The sequence below is a fragment of the Staurois parvus genome, unplaced genomic scaffold (assembly GCF_062004578.1).
Source record: "Staurois parvus isolate SC_StPar_1 unplaced genomic scaffold, SC_StPar_1.0 ptg000357l, whole genome shotgun sequence".
NCBI lineage: Eukaryota > Metazoa > Chordata > Amphibia > Anura > Ranidae > Staurois > Staurois parvus.
In genome coordinates, this window is record NW_028318153.1 from 2276231 (window position 1) to 2291419 (window position 15189).

At 43.1% G+C, this 15189-nt stretch overlaps 1 protein-coding gene across 1 annotated transcript in view; it reads left to right on the forward strand.

The window, feature by feature from the left end:
- USH2A (usherin) overlaps window positions 1-15189 on the forward strand; it is a 1035348-nt gene that overhangs the window by 893388 nt on the left and 126771 nt on the right. Inside the window, exon 60 of the mRNA XM_089684798.1 lies at window positions 911-1265. Within this exon, the coding sequence (XP_089540924.1) occupies window positions 911-1265 (355 nt within the window). The remainder of the gene's footprint in view (window positions 1-910; window positions 1266-15189) is intronic.

Genomic DNA, 15189 nt, shown 5'->3' on the forward strand with positions numbered 1-15189 from the left:
TGCACCAAAAATAAATATGGACACAAAGTACACTTTCATCACACACATTAATTTTTCCCTAAGACTGTTCCCCACCCTAACACTTAATATCTTTGTTTTTCCCAAACATGACCATGCATATTAACTTCTACGTAATTCCTACACTAACACTAACAATTATAGCAGAAGTCTAGGCAGATTTAAAAAGACACAAGTTAATGCAGCTCTGTATTCATCAATACATGTGTTTTTGAAATGCAAGCACCTGAATTTCTATTGGTATTAGTCTTTTGCAGTCCCCTATACATTAGAGCTCAGGGTTACGTAGTTTATCAGGTTAAAATAAAGACACAAGTCCATCTTGCTCAACCAATGGAAAAAAAACAAATAGAAGTCATCCATATACACAATCCTATACCCACAGTTGATCCATAGGAAGGCAAAAAATGAACAATAAATCATTATCAAATTTGATCTAGTGGGGAAAATCCTTCCTGATCTCCCAGAAGGCAATTAGATAATCCATGGATCAGCTATCCCTGGGTGAGAGAAGAAAAAGCAGCACAAGGATAACAGAATGACAGAGATCATTGAGCTGCTTCTCCTTCACTGTCCAATCATAGGCTGGAGATGGGTCCATAACAGCCTATGCTCAAAATGGGTTGAATGAGGCTGGCTGTTGAGAACATCTAGTGGTGGAAATGTCTAAAATGTCTTTGCATACTGTATCATTATTAGTAGCCTTCATTCGAAACATCTGAATTCAATAATTTGGAGAAGTGTTTTGAAGTGTAGCGTACTCCAAACTCCAATACACAAATTAGCAGAATAAATACTATGAACCAGACTTTATACATCTAATTTGTAAAGATATCCACATATAAGGATTTACATCAAAATGTTCTTCACATTTATTGTTTTTTTTATACAGACGTCTTGCTGGTCACCAAGAAAATACTACATTGCTCAAATGGCTGGGAGGAGTCTTGGAGTATACAGATATTTCTGATGAATTGCAGCCATACACCACATATGAATACTGCATCACTGCACAAAATAGTGTGGGTTCTGTAAAAAGCCCTTGGTCATTAATTCGTACACCGGAAGCAGCCCCTGAAGCCATTCAACCACCCAATGCAAAAGCCACAGGTGCTTATTCCTTGTTTCTAAGTTGGACAACTCCTTCAATACCCCATGGTATTATAGTGAAGTATGTAATCATTTATGTTCGTGGCACAAATTATCTAATATCCACCAAAGGCACTGAAACAACACTGACAGTACCGGTAAGATATATTTTGTGTATATGACACATACCAAAAGTTACGTCATAGTTATTATTATCATAACTATAGTTTATATTGTTCTGCTGTCGATCAAGAGTGCTCTATGCCGTACCGTTGAAGTAACTCTGTATACAGTCATTGCTACACCAATGCTGCATTATTTTGTATGATGTGACTCAAAACAAAGCCAATTTAAGGTGCCCAATGATAAAGACTGTATGTGTGCACACAATCCATGACCTCTGCAAACATCCCCTGGCTGGCCCTCCATGTGGGAAGAACCAACTGGCCATGTTGGGGTCTACGGCCAGTTGCTATCATTTGCCCCCCCAAAAAAAGGAAAGTGTCTACTGAATGCCCCCCCCCCACCCCACTCTTACACTGATAAAAACAAGCCACATGCCAAGCATGCATCTGGAGTCTATAAATAGGTTTCCCAAAGATATGCGTGCTTGGCTTCTTCACTCCACCATCATCCCAAAACACAGAATTCATGAAATAAACTCAACCCATGCCTTTCAGGACAGATCCTAATTTTAGACACCACTAAGAGACTACATTTTCTGAGGATGTGGTCTTTTTGATACAGATAGTGTCTCTAAAGTCTGCGTTCTCACACATTGCAGCTGTGAGGTTATATGCATTTATGTCAACAGCAGAGAAGCTTGGGTCATCCTTGGCTAGATACAGTATCTGATGAACTCCAAAGAAGGAAAAGGGTGGAAAGGTACTCTGGGATCTGCTGTTGCCACCCATTTTCTTGCAGATACAGTTGAAAGGCAATTTGACCACCACTGGATTCTTGTCTGTGTGCAGTTTCTAAATAGCTAAGGACTGGCAAATGTGGGCAATTCTTTTCAATTTCTAGTCCAAGAAGAAAATCACTAGGTTCCTGAAACTTTTGGTTGTCTCAGTTGGACAATTTAGGAAAGTCCTGCAATCTTTGGAGAAATGCAAGTACAATGACTTTAGGGTTTTCATACATTTGCTTTAATCCCAACCATGTTACATAGTTACATAGCTAGGCTTACTGAAAAAAATACAAAAGTCCATCCAGTTATAATCCTATACCCACAGTTGATCCAGAGGAAGCAAAGAAACCCAGCAAAGCACGATCCAATTTGCTCCTGCAGGAGACAAAATTCCTTCCTGATCCCCTGGGAGGCAATCGGATATTCCCTGAATCAACTTTACCTATAAATGTTAGTATCCAGTTATATTCTGTGTATCTAAGAAAGAATCCAGGCCTTTTTTAAAGCAATCCATTGAGCTGGCCAGAACCAACTTTTGAGGGAATCTATTCCACATTTTCACACCTCTTACTGTGAAGAAACCATTCCGTATTTGGAGTTTAAATATTTTTTCCTCCAGACATGAAGAGTTCTCCCTTGTCCTCTGTGATGACCTCAGGGTGAATAACTCTACACCGAGTTCACTATATGAACCACTGATGTATTATACATGGAGATCATATCCCCCCTTAAGAGAGAATAAATTCAGTTCCTCTTATCGTTCCTCATAGCTGAGCTCCTCCATGCCTCTAATCAGTTTGGTTGCACTTCTCTGCACTTTACAGTTCCCCAATGCTCTTTTTGTGAATTGGTGCCGAAAACTGAACTGCATATTCCAGATGAGGTGTTACTAATGATTTGTTAGAGTAAGTACTTTTTCTGGTTCATAGATGTGAGCAGTTTAAGGTCTTTTGACACATTCAATGACTGCAGTCCTAACCATCTGATTAGCAGATCAAGCTTTTGCATGGGTGGGATGCTCAGTTCCTGAACTGCTGACTTAAATGTGGACCTCCAGCTTCTGTAGTTCTCCAGGCAATCACCAACTTTCATGTACCTTGCAAGGACTAATGAATCTGGGACCTGTTGTTTTTGTACCTGTTCCTTGACTGTGGTTTTAAGTGATGATAGCAGTTACCTAAGGTTAGAAAATTATTTAGATTAGAAAATTGTTTACCTGAAGGCATGGACGTGGCATCAGGGGTCACAGGGGTCCCAATTGCTACCCTGTCCCTAGCTCCAGGGGGCCCGTGTGGCTTCCTGATGTCATATTAACATTCTGCATATCCTCATAAAATCCCAGAGACAGAGTTCAGCAGCCAGTTCCTATCAGCCTTGTATCCCACAGCTGAGCTCTATAATCCAGTTCTCAGCTTCCACTTTGCCTTCTCTTCCCCAGTCTACATTTCTCCACTCTCATTGGCTGGTAAGAAGCTGTGCTGTGTGCCCAGGGGTGGACTGACCATTTGGAAACTCGGGCACTGCCCGAGGGCCCGGGGTCAGTAGGGGGCCGCATGAGATGCCCCTGGTACCTTTTTTCATAGGATTTTTTGAGGTTGGGCAAGGACACAGGGGCCCCATGATCCCTATTGCCCGGGGGCCCCATGAGTTGTCAGTCCGCCCCTCTGTGTGCCATAACCTGAACGGAGTAGAGGACAGAGAGCAGCCTGAGACTGGACAGGGAAATGACTGTATTGCTGTGTGCTGACAAGTTGTGGGGACAGTGAGCTGCCTCCCTGTTACACAGAGCTGAGTGAGGCAGGAGGAGGAGGAAAGCACCGCCTGATAGCTGGGATGGGACTGTTGTAAATTTTGTAAGACAATGCTCTGCTCAGTCAGGTCATTCAGTATTTGTCACCTAAGGAGGATCCTCTGTATCCCCCTCTCCCCCTCCCACCCTTGGATGTCTGCTTGTGTGGGAACACTAAAAGATTGGAACAGATAGACTGCCCCCAACAACACCTGCCAACACAGAAAAGATAGTAAAAAAAATCCCTGAACACCACCTGTGGGGTCCTAAGGGGTTGCAGGCTCCAGGGGCCCCATATTTTATTGTGTCAATTTGAGTAGCACCAGAAGAGGAGGGCTAGGCGGAGAAAACTAGCATTGCCACTTGCCGACCCTCCGCAGTACATTTACCATGACGGGTTGGCTCGTACAGGCATAATCATGTACCTGTACGTTTATGGCCGGGACCAGGTGATTTGCTCAGCCAAGGACAGAAGAGAGCCCTGTGTTGGTAAACAAAACAGGGCTTTCTTCATATAGTAGCGATGTGCCATTTTTGTCTCCCTATAAAACAGGGAGCATCGGCATAGCGTCAAGGGTCGCAGGGTTCACAATTGTGACCCTGCTCCAAGGGGGCCCATGAAGCCTCCCTCTTTATGTCACTATGCCTATGTGTGGGCAATGGGGTCACCAAAGAGGCTGCTGTGTGATGGGCTGACCACTCTCCTCCCTGTGGCAGGCGCAGCACCCTTTGGTGCCTAGTGCGCTGTGGCATTAGAAAAATTATGCAATTGCTGTTTCTTTGTTTGATTAGACTGACTTTACTCTGTAATTCCTCCAATGCTGCTCTATGGATGCAGTAGGTTTAAAGAGCACACCGAATACTTTAGTTAACTTCTTTAATAACTTCAATCTTCTTCATATAACACTGCTTACAATGGCCTATTTCTTTCATATTACAATGGTTTAATTCGTATTACATTGGGTTGATTCGATAGCTTATCTCGATAGATTCAATTGGATTATGATTACTCTACAGTGACTTGATTCGTAAGTTCGTAAATTCGGTGGAACTACAAGTAAACACATACAACAGTTTTTAGACACAGATCTACCTGCACTGTTAAACAATAGAGGAACACACAAGTGCATTAAATACCTATTTGGCCTTCTCTACTTCCATGGAGCTTCTCTGATTGGAACTTTGCCTGTTTCCTCCTCTGTCTGGTGAGCATGTGTCTCTAGAAAATCCTAGCAGGGAGTTTTACACAGGCACAAATGTGAAACTGGCTGGGATTGGTTAAGGCTCTGTACAGTGTGAGGCTGTCTGTGATTGGCTCACCTTATACTAACTCTTAAAGGCATATTTTCCTTTTCTGCTTCTGCTAACACAATTAGAGATGAGCGAATTATTCAAAAATTCGATTCGGCCGATTCGCCGAATTTCAGGAAGAAATTCGATTCGATGCGAATTAATTCGCTACGAAGTTAACTTATAAAAAGGGTTTCTAGGCTTCAGAGAGCCTTTAAATTAGTGCAGAACACTGTACCTTTAATTTAAATGCCCTTGGAGATGAGGAAGGAGAAGGAGAAGGATGAGAAGAAGGAGAAGGATGAGAAGAAGGAGAAGGAGAAGGATGAGAAGAAGGAGAAGGAGAAGGAGAAGGATGAGAAGAAGGAGAAGGAGAAGGATGAGAAGAAGGAGAAGGAGAAGGATGAGAAGAAGGAGAAGGAGAAGGGTGAGAAGAAGGAGAAGGATGAGAAGAAGGAGAAGGAGAAGGGTGAGAAGAAGGAGAAGGATGAGAAGAAGGAGAAGGAGAAGGATGAGAAGAAGGAGAAGGATGAGAAGAAGGATGAGAAGGATGAGAAGAAGGAGAAGGATGAGAAGAAGGATGAGAAGAAGGAGAAGGATGAGAAGAAGGATGAGAAGAAGGAGAAGGATGAGAAGAAGGATGAGAAGAAGGAGAAGAAGGAGAAGGATGAGAAGAAGGAGAAGGATGAGAAGAAGGATGAGAAGAAGGAGAAGGATGAGAAGAAGAAGGATGAGAAGAAGGAGAAGGATGAGAAGAAGGATGAGAAGAAGGAGAAGGATGAGAAGAAGAAGAAGGATGAGAAGAAGGAGAAGGATGAGAAGAAGGAGAAGGATGAGAAGAAGGAGAAGGATGAGAAGAAGAAGGATGAGAAGAAGAAGGATGAGAAGAAGCAGAAAGATGAGAAGAAGGAGAATTCCAAGCCGGCAAAAAGTGTATCTGCAGAGCTCCGCTAAGTGTATCTGCAGAGCTCCGCTATTTCTGACAGTTCTGTGACATTCCCTCCATACAGCGGTTGAAACATTGTATCTATTTGTTTCCATAAATGGTTCCATTTATGGAAACAAATAGATACAATGTTGAAACCGCTATATGGAGTGAATGTCACAGAACTGTCAGAAATAGCCTATTTCTGACAGTTCTGTGACATTCACTCCATACAGCGGTTTCAACAACGTTCACTCCATACAGCGGTTGAAACATTGTATCTATTTGTTTCCATAAATGGAAACAAATAGATACAATGTTTCAACCGCTGTATGGAGTGAATGTCACAGAACTGTCAGAAATAGCGGAGCTCTGCAGATACACTTAGCGGAGCTCTGCAGATACACTTTTTGCCGGCTTGGAATTATTCTTATTTTCATCCTACTTCTTCTTCTTCTTCTTCTTCATCCTCATCCTCTTCTTCTTCTGAGGATGAGGATGAGGATGAAGAAGAAGAAGAAGAAGTAGGATGAAAATAAGAATAATTCCAAGCCGGCAAAAAGTGTATCTGCAGAGCTCCTCTAAGTGTATCTGCAGAATAGAGGAGCTCTGCAGATACACTTTTTGCCGGCTTGGAATTATTCTTATTTTCATCCTACTTCTTCTTCTTCTTCTTCATCCTCAGAAGAAGAAGAAGAGGATGAGGATGAGGATGAAGAGGAAGAAGAAGAAGAAGAAGTAGGATGAAAATAAGAATAATTCCAAACCGGCAAAAAGTGTATCTGCAGAGTTCCTCTATTTCTGACAGTTCTCTGACAGCTCCTTCACATGTACAGCGGTTGAAACATCTGTTTCCGAATAAAAACATCTGTATCCTAAATGGAAACAAATAGATACAATGTTTCAACCGCTGTACATGTGAAGGAACTGTCAGAGAACTGTCAGAAATAGCGGAGCTCTCTGCAGGGACACTTTTGCCGGCTGATCGGGAAAAATCCGATTTGCGCACCCGAAGTAGGCAAATATTCGGATTCGACGCGAATCGAATTTTTCCTGAAATTCGTATCGAATTCCACTTCGCCTGGTTCGATTCGCTCATCTCTAAACACAATTAATATCAAAATGTCATATAACAATCAAAGACATAAATCACAGCAATGATTCTGCTTTTGGCTTTAACATATGCACATATATACTGTACTGAGGTTATTGGCAGGTTTGGTATACACATATATGTGAACCATATTAACAACCTAGGACTGGTCTTAGCTGGCCAGCTACACTCCCCTTTACATGTGTGCCAGGTGGGACCGGCTGCAAAGTGGAGGATGCGGGCCAGGTGCTTAGGGGAATGACAGGAAGCACTGAGGTAATCAGGAAACTTTCCTTCTGTCTAGTGCACAGACCTAACTTCTCTCTGCTGCCTCCCTGTTCTGTGACTTTTTGTCCCTCTCTGTAAGCTGGTCTGCCCCCCCTCCTCTGTTGTCTCCTCCTCTCACCTGTTCCTCTAAGTCAGTCTGTGCTGGCCTCTCCTCACCTCCCTCTTCTCTTATTGTCTCCCCAACCTGTCCTCAGTCATGGCTGGGGCCCAGCCGGGGGTACACGCTCTCCAGCTGGAGCCGATTCAGGTGCCAGAAATGCTGCAACAAAGCAGTAAGTTCATCAAGCGGGATGAGGTGAGAGTGGAGCATGGGGCGAGGAGGGAGTGATATCAGAAAATTTTACAGTCTGGGATACAGGGCTGGGAGACTTTAAACATTGAGAGGGGCTAAGACTTCAACAGCCTCCCCCTTTACTGAGGGTATCCCATGTGTGGGAGAGTGATAGGAGCCAGCATGGGGGAGGGGTGAGTCCTGGTCATGCTGGGACTTGCAGTGTGCAGGCGGCAGGAGGACCCCTATGTGACTTGAAGGAACTCCAACACTGGCATAGCATCAGGGGTCGCAAAGGTGGCCCCACTCATGTCAAGGGGGCCTGTGCAGTCTCCCTGTCACACATGGATAGGAGGGGAATTGGCGGCAGCGTATAGAGGAACTGATGCCCTCCATTTTCCTTCTGCAGCCACTGAAAGCCAGCCTCTGCTCTTGTCTCTTCCACCTGCATTCAGTCTCAGCAGGAGGAATATGGAGGGGATCAGTTCCTCTATATGCCACCCCCACCTCCCCTCCTATCCAGGTTACTTTTATTTCTGCCGCTTCATAAACTGAAGCATAGTAAACTGTTTACTATGCTTCAGTTTATGAATGAACACGAAGACAGTGTCTCAGAAGTGAGACATCACTTTTGTTTAGATCCTTGATATTTTGCCAAAGCCCCCCCCCCCCCCCCCCAAACAGGACACCTAAATAAAGATAAAAAAATAATAAAAATAAAAAAGGTAAAAAAAAATTATACAAATTAACAAATAAAAAACTACTGATTCCATCACTGCCCTTCTGTCTGACACTGTTGTCTGCCCTACTGGCGTTATCAACTGCTAATGTTGGCTAAGTTTATAATTTTACAGTGACATTTGTTATATTTTTCCTATATAACAATGTGCAATCCGCGCAGCCCGTGTTTGCACAGGCATGGCAGCCCATTTACTTTAATGGGCTGCCGTGCCACCGTTTTTCACAAAAAAAAAGGGTGCATGCACGTTTTTAAAAACACAGCCGCAAGGAAATTGCATAGTGCTTTTGACCATGCAATTTCCCTGCGTTTTCCGCACCTGCAATCGCACTGTGGGTTGAGATGCATGGAGTTGACATTCAGAGTGAATGGCAACCCCGCGCATCTTGTAAGAGTAGCGCGATTTGGCTGTGGGTGGTTGTGGGTCAGGAACAGATGCGTTTCATGTACCAACAACCAGCCCATACAGTGTGAACCAGGGCTTAGTGAGGCATTGCTAGTTAAAAAAAAAAGGAGCTGGACCCTGGTGATCTTTCATGTTGTTCTCAAAGTTTACCTACCCCTGCTTCAGGTTATTTTTAAAGAACTGGAGAGGTATGTTAATTTTTCCAAAATCTTTTGAATTACCCTCTCAATATGTAAATAAAGATCTGAAATAACTCTTTAGCCACTTGGAATATCTTGGCATGCGTTGGTAGTATGTTGGTGTGCGGTGGAAGCAGTGGGTGGTAGTGAGGGCACCCCAGGTTGACTTTTGCATTGAGGCCCACAAGCTTTAAGCTACGCCTCTGGCTGACGGTTTCAGTCCAGGTGAGGTTTTTCCATCTGAGGGTCTCATATTATGAGTTTTGAGAAACATGTGCCTAGCCCAAGGCAGTTTTAAGACAATTAATGATTGGATGCTAGGAGGGTCTGTGATGACACATAGGTAGCTGCGTGGGTTGTCAACAACTTGGGAGGGAGGTACCTGACTGACCTGAATGGTTGATCGCTACAGATTTTTGATGGATGTTCTGTACGAAGGCATTGTTAGCAGTCTGGCTTAGGACAAATTGCAAAGATATTTTTGCTGGGTCATCAGTTGTGCTCAAGGTAGAACTTCACCTTCCTCAAAATTCTTGGGTCAGCTATGGCTGCTGATGGTTACTGGTCTCTACAGATGGCAGATTCAGGTAAGGGAAAAACACTGCTAAAGGGTGGGGAGTGAGTTAGTAAGGGGGACTATATATGTTTGGAGATGGGTTTTAAACAACTTTGAGAAGGGAGCACATAGGAGGGCATTGAACCTCATTCTATTAGCAAACAAAGGCAATTTGTAATGTAATTTCTGCTCTTAGACAGTACTTTCATTTTGAAGGTTTAAAATGGCTGAGAACTACCATTTAAGGACAATTGTGCTTTTCTGTCTCCCCCACCTCATATTGTTTTTACTTATCTTGTTCTGACCTTGTTTTATATTTATCTTAAGTCCTTATTCAGCGATATTCATTATGGGACACATTGCCCAAAGCCACGCAGCCTGGACAATGGCCACACAATGCTGCACATGCCTGTCCCAGTCTCATTCATGCCTGTGGGAAAGCTGTACTTCAAACAGGCACTCAAGACTGCCAAGAGTACAAACTTTCCATATGAATGAATGAAGCTGCACATGCAGACTGGCCATTTTTCAGAAGAAAGGCTGTGTCGCTTCGGGTGGAGAACAGTAGAGATGGCTAAATCAGAGCTGAAAGTAACTTAAAAAACAGATGGACAGCACTCAGGGAAGGGGCAGGTGCCAAAAATGTTTAGAAAAGTACATTTTTACTTTAGAGCCAGTTGTAAACCTACAAGAGCAGTTGGAAGTGTAGACTTGATTCAACTGACATGAGTTTAGCAGTTTAATTGGCTTCCCCGATGTAGCCAGGTCTAGGCTGGGCCATTCTGCAATTCAGGGACATCTGCTGCATGGACTGAGATCCTCTTTCTCCCCTATTATTTAGCATTGTCTGGACTACACTTACCAGAAGAAAGGAAACCCAAAGGGCATTCTGGGGAGGTGGATATATTCCCCGGAACCAGCTGCACTGGAGCTGTTGGCATGAGGACTTGGAGATTGACAGAGGGGAGCGTGTTTCTCTCCCCTTCAGGATCAGGCTGTGGCTCCACCTGCTCAGCAGTTCAGCATCACCCAACTCCACGGGATAACCCTCAACGTTCCAGGGACCATAGTATTATCCAGAAATTAGGTCGGCCACTGCTAGGCACTTTGCGGACATTGCTACCCATTGTCTTGATTAGCTGTCAGAAGGCAATCCGTTGCCAATATCCTGTGCCAGGAGTCTGACCCTCCACAAAGGATTTCAATGGTGTCATTTCCCAGGTGACTGGTGAGTGTGAACAAGCCCAACATTCTCCCTAACACAGTATAGACACTGCATGTAAACACTGTTGCCCCTTCTTTATCTAATTAAAGGCTTCTGTTGGAAAATACCCTTTGCTATCCTATTCGCTCTGCTAGTTGGGCCCCACCATAAGCTAGCTGAAGACCAAGGACACATTTACTTCAAGAACTTCTCCATTCAAAAGATTCAGTCTATAGAGTTTGTCACTGATTGATGCTTTTTGTTGTTGATGTAGAAATTGCTTACTTTAAGGGGGAACCCCTGCTCAGGTTTCATAAATTGTGCTTATTGCTTTCTTTGCCTGTGGTGGCAGGACTTAGAGGGAACTGACCAACTAAAATAAAAATCTCCTCCTTCTCCTCGTTTCTGGGATCATAGATTTATCTAGGATCTGTTGGTCCTGCATTTAAATCTATTGTCACGGTCATTTTACTGCTTATCTTTGTAATGCTATAGTTTGCAAGTTGGGGAATACCCACAGCTAACATCTTTTTGTCTCCCGCTGACTTTCTAGTAAAGTATTATCTTGTAAACATATTCCTCTGAGAGTTTCTTGCACTTGTGTTTGCAGTTTTCTTATCTAATCAGGTGTGTTGGGGGGTCCGAGACTGTTCTTGGAGTTGAGCCGCAGAACAGAGAACCAAAAATCATCAGCGGCTCCTTCTGGGGTGGCGCTACATCAATAACATATGCAGCACGCAAATAAAATCAAAGGAAAAGTACTGATTGGACATGGACACTGGATCTGTTTTTCTCCCTCCAAGATTGATTAGCCAGAGATGTCTCTATATATAATTGTTGCTTGATATAGCTACCAACAGTCAGAACAGGCCACTGCTGTCTCATCTCTATGGGTGCCTCTATTCTAGAATTCTGCTCTTTGCTGTGCATTCCCTCAGTATCTGATTTATCCATTATTTATTCTGAACTTCATGACTCACCATTCAGAAGGCTTATCCTTCTATAAGTGATTTTAGTCTTAGAGAGACTTAGCTGCATTTTGTCTGCGTATTTCCTGCCCTGGATCTTGGAATAACGGAATAAAAGATTTTCATAGTGCCAGGAATTGAGTTGTGATTGAACATGAATTAAGATCTTGGCTGGTTTTCCCTTCTGCATTTATGAAGTCTGAACAGAAAACGCTAAGTCTATAACGTGTGATAAGAAAGTCTGATTTCACCTCGGCATTGCTAAATGATTCCACACAGCCTAGTGGAGAAATGTGGATTAATGTGTCATACGGGGATGAATCTAATGTCTCTTATAGGGATATAGGAACATTGCTAGTTCACATTGTTGATATTTGTCATTTACTCAATGGAACATCATGGTATTTTTGATGTTTTCCTGATTTACACGTGATCAGCTTCTTGAAAATAATCTTATCAATTTCTATTACAATTTAAACACCTTGTTTCTGTGACTAATTTGTAAGTACAGTATATATTGTATGAAGTCTGTCTGGAAAGTATCCAGCCATGTAATATGAAAAATAGAGACATTTATTGAAGATACAAGAAACATTGTGCATAGGACAATGATACCTCAGTCCTCTTCAAAGTAGGCACCTTGAGACCTCACACAAAATCTCAGACACAGTTTCTGGAATCCGGAGATCAGCTTCTAGTTCTCGCAATGTCAGTTGCCGATCTTTGTTGATTGCAATCGTACACAGTCAACATTCTTAGGTGTTCTACTTGTTCTGCTTGTTGCAGGCCATCCAGAATGGGGATTACCTTAAACAGATTTGAACAGATTGTTAACCATCTTTGAAGTATTTGTGCTATATTTTTATATGCTTTGCACTCATTACATCGCCCCCGAAAGCCTTCTGAATCATCCGAATAGTTTCCACGGAGGAATGTTCAAGCTTAACCAGGGGCGGACTGACAACTCATGGGGCCCCCGGGCAATAGAAGATCATGGGGCCCCTGTGTCCTCGCCCACACTCAAACCACACCCAAAAAAGTCTACGAAAGGTACTAGCAGCATCTCATGGGGCCCCTGAGCTCAACTTAAAAATTAGATGCAGATTTGTTGCTCTACTCACTTGGTCATTTTGAATGCGATGGTTGACAGTACACATGCTCACTCAATGGCTTCTAGCACCCCCACTGACTAGTAAAAGTGAAGTCATCATTGTTTAACCGTAATCTTGTCTATTCTTCTGGACTGCCAGGTTACATCGATATCTCGCAAAACATTCTCTTTACATTAACAATGGCTGGACGTTTTCTGGACAGACCTCACATGAGACATCTGGCTATTTCATATACAAGCTTTGTCTTCTGCTAAGTAGTGTTGCACATGGGTTGAAAAGAATTCTGTGCTGATAGGAAAGCCACGTACAACCTTTATGCTTTCAGGCAGACTACATGAATCTCCTAATGATGATGGCAAAGTGATCCTCTCTTCAATCTAAACTCCTAAAGTGATGCTAAAGGATCAGATTTTTTTTAAATTAACAAAGATGTTATAATTACCTGCTCTGGGAAATCCTCCTCTTCTCAGGTCCTCCACCAGCACTCCTGGCTCCTCCCCTCTGCTGAGTGCCCCCAGAGCAAGTAGCTTGCTCTGGGGGTACTTGTGCATGCTCGCTCCCGAGCTGCCTCCGTGTGTCTATAAGACACAGAAAGCCTGGCTTGGCCCCTGCTCCCTCCTCATTGGCTGTGACTGACAGCAGCGGAAGCCCATGGTTCCCACTGTTGTGTCTCAGCCAATGAGGAAAGAGAGAACTGGGAGAGCTGCTGGTCTCGTGCAGATCACTGGGTCAAGATCGGCTCAGGTAAGTATTTGGGGGGCTAAGGGGGGAGCTGCACACTGAAGGTTTTTTTACCTTAATGCAGAGAATGCATTAAGGTAAAAAAAAACCTTCTGCCTTTAGAACCGATTAAAAAAAGGGGGAGGGGGGTTAAATATGTTATTCTATTTGATCTATGAGAGTTTAGCTTAATATTTGTTGCTGAGTATTATATGTATTAGCTTGGAATTTATAGCATTATAGCGTTACTAGTGACTCCAGAAAAATGGCTGCTGCGCTCCACCCAACTGATTAGGATCAGGTGCGGACTCCATTTATAAGGAGTACGTGGTCACCATCTCTGTATCCCTGGAGAAGTCATATGTTATCGTGATGCAACATGTCAGACTAGAGCGTGATGACGCAATTATGCATGGATGGCAGCCATCTTTGGACTCCCTATGCAAGCACCCTGACTGTGGGTTATACAGTTCATGCCTGTTGGGTCTATGACCCGATTTTAATGTGTGAGTAGGTCTTTGGCATTGGTGTATGGTATTATAATCTTTACTCTATTACACTATGGTGGCTTTTTCTCTGAGTCCCTGTTTATGAGCTATTGGGAGAGTGGAGGAGTTTTGTAAAGGTGCCTTACCATTGTAATGGTTGATTAACCATGGGCTGTGTGGAAGCTGATCCTGTGTCCATCCAGAGAGTGAGATTCATCCCACCTGGGACTAACTGGTGATTTGTTATGCCTTATGACTCCTTGAGTTTGATGCACTTGAGCACGTATTAATTTTCATAGTCAAAGACTGATTCATCACAATTATATGTTTGGGACTTTGTGCTATATGATTTATGAATATTGTTAATTTATGATCACATGTATTTATATTTCAATATATATAAGTCAGTGAGCGCATTCAAAAGAGTGACCTAAAAGGAACAACAAGACCTTTCTACTAAAATCATAAAACAGGGAGTGCAGCGCTAAATCAAGTATAAAACCTTTATCATAACAGAATATGTGACTGATATAAGTCCACTTATATTATCTTAGTAAGAGTTATGTAGTCCACCATAAAATAACAATCTCTGTGAGTATGATCCAATCTTCTGTTGTAGAGGTATGAATAGATTGCCTACTCACTAGAAGCACAATATCAATGCGCATTTCTAGATCACATGCATCCTGGGGTCCATGCAGAAGTCGCCATCTGGCTGCAGAGTCAATAGCTAAAGACCTCCAAACTTCATGTGGCATTCAGATTAGCACAACAGTGCATAGAGAGCTTCATGGAATGGATTTCCATGGCCAAGCAGCTGCATCCAAGCCTTACATCACGAAGTGCAATGCAAAGCATCCAATGTAAAGCATGTCGCCACTGGACTCTAGAACAGTGGAGACGTGTTCTCCGGAGTGACGAATAACTCTTCTCTTTCTGGCAATCTGATGGATGTGTCTGGGTTTGGCAGTGGCCAGGAGAACGGTACTTGCCTGACTGCATTGTGCCAAGTGTAAAGTTTGGTGGAGAAGGGTTATGGTGTGGGGTTGTTTTTCAGGGGTTGGGCTTGGCCCCTTAGTTCCAGTGAAGAGAACTCTTAAGGTGTCAGCATACCAAGACATTTTGGACAATTTCACACTCCCAA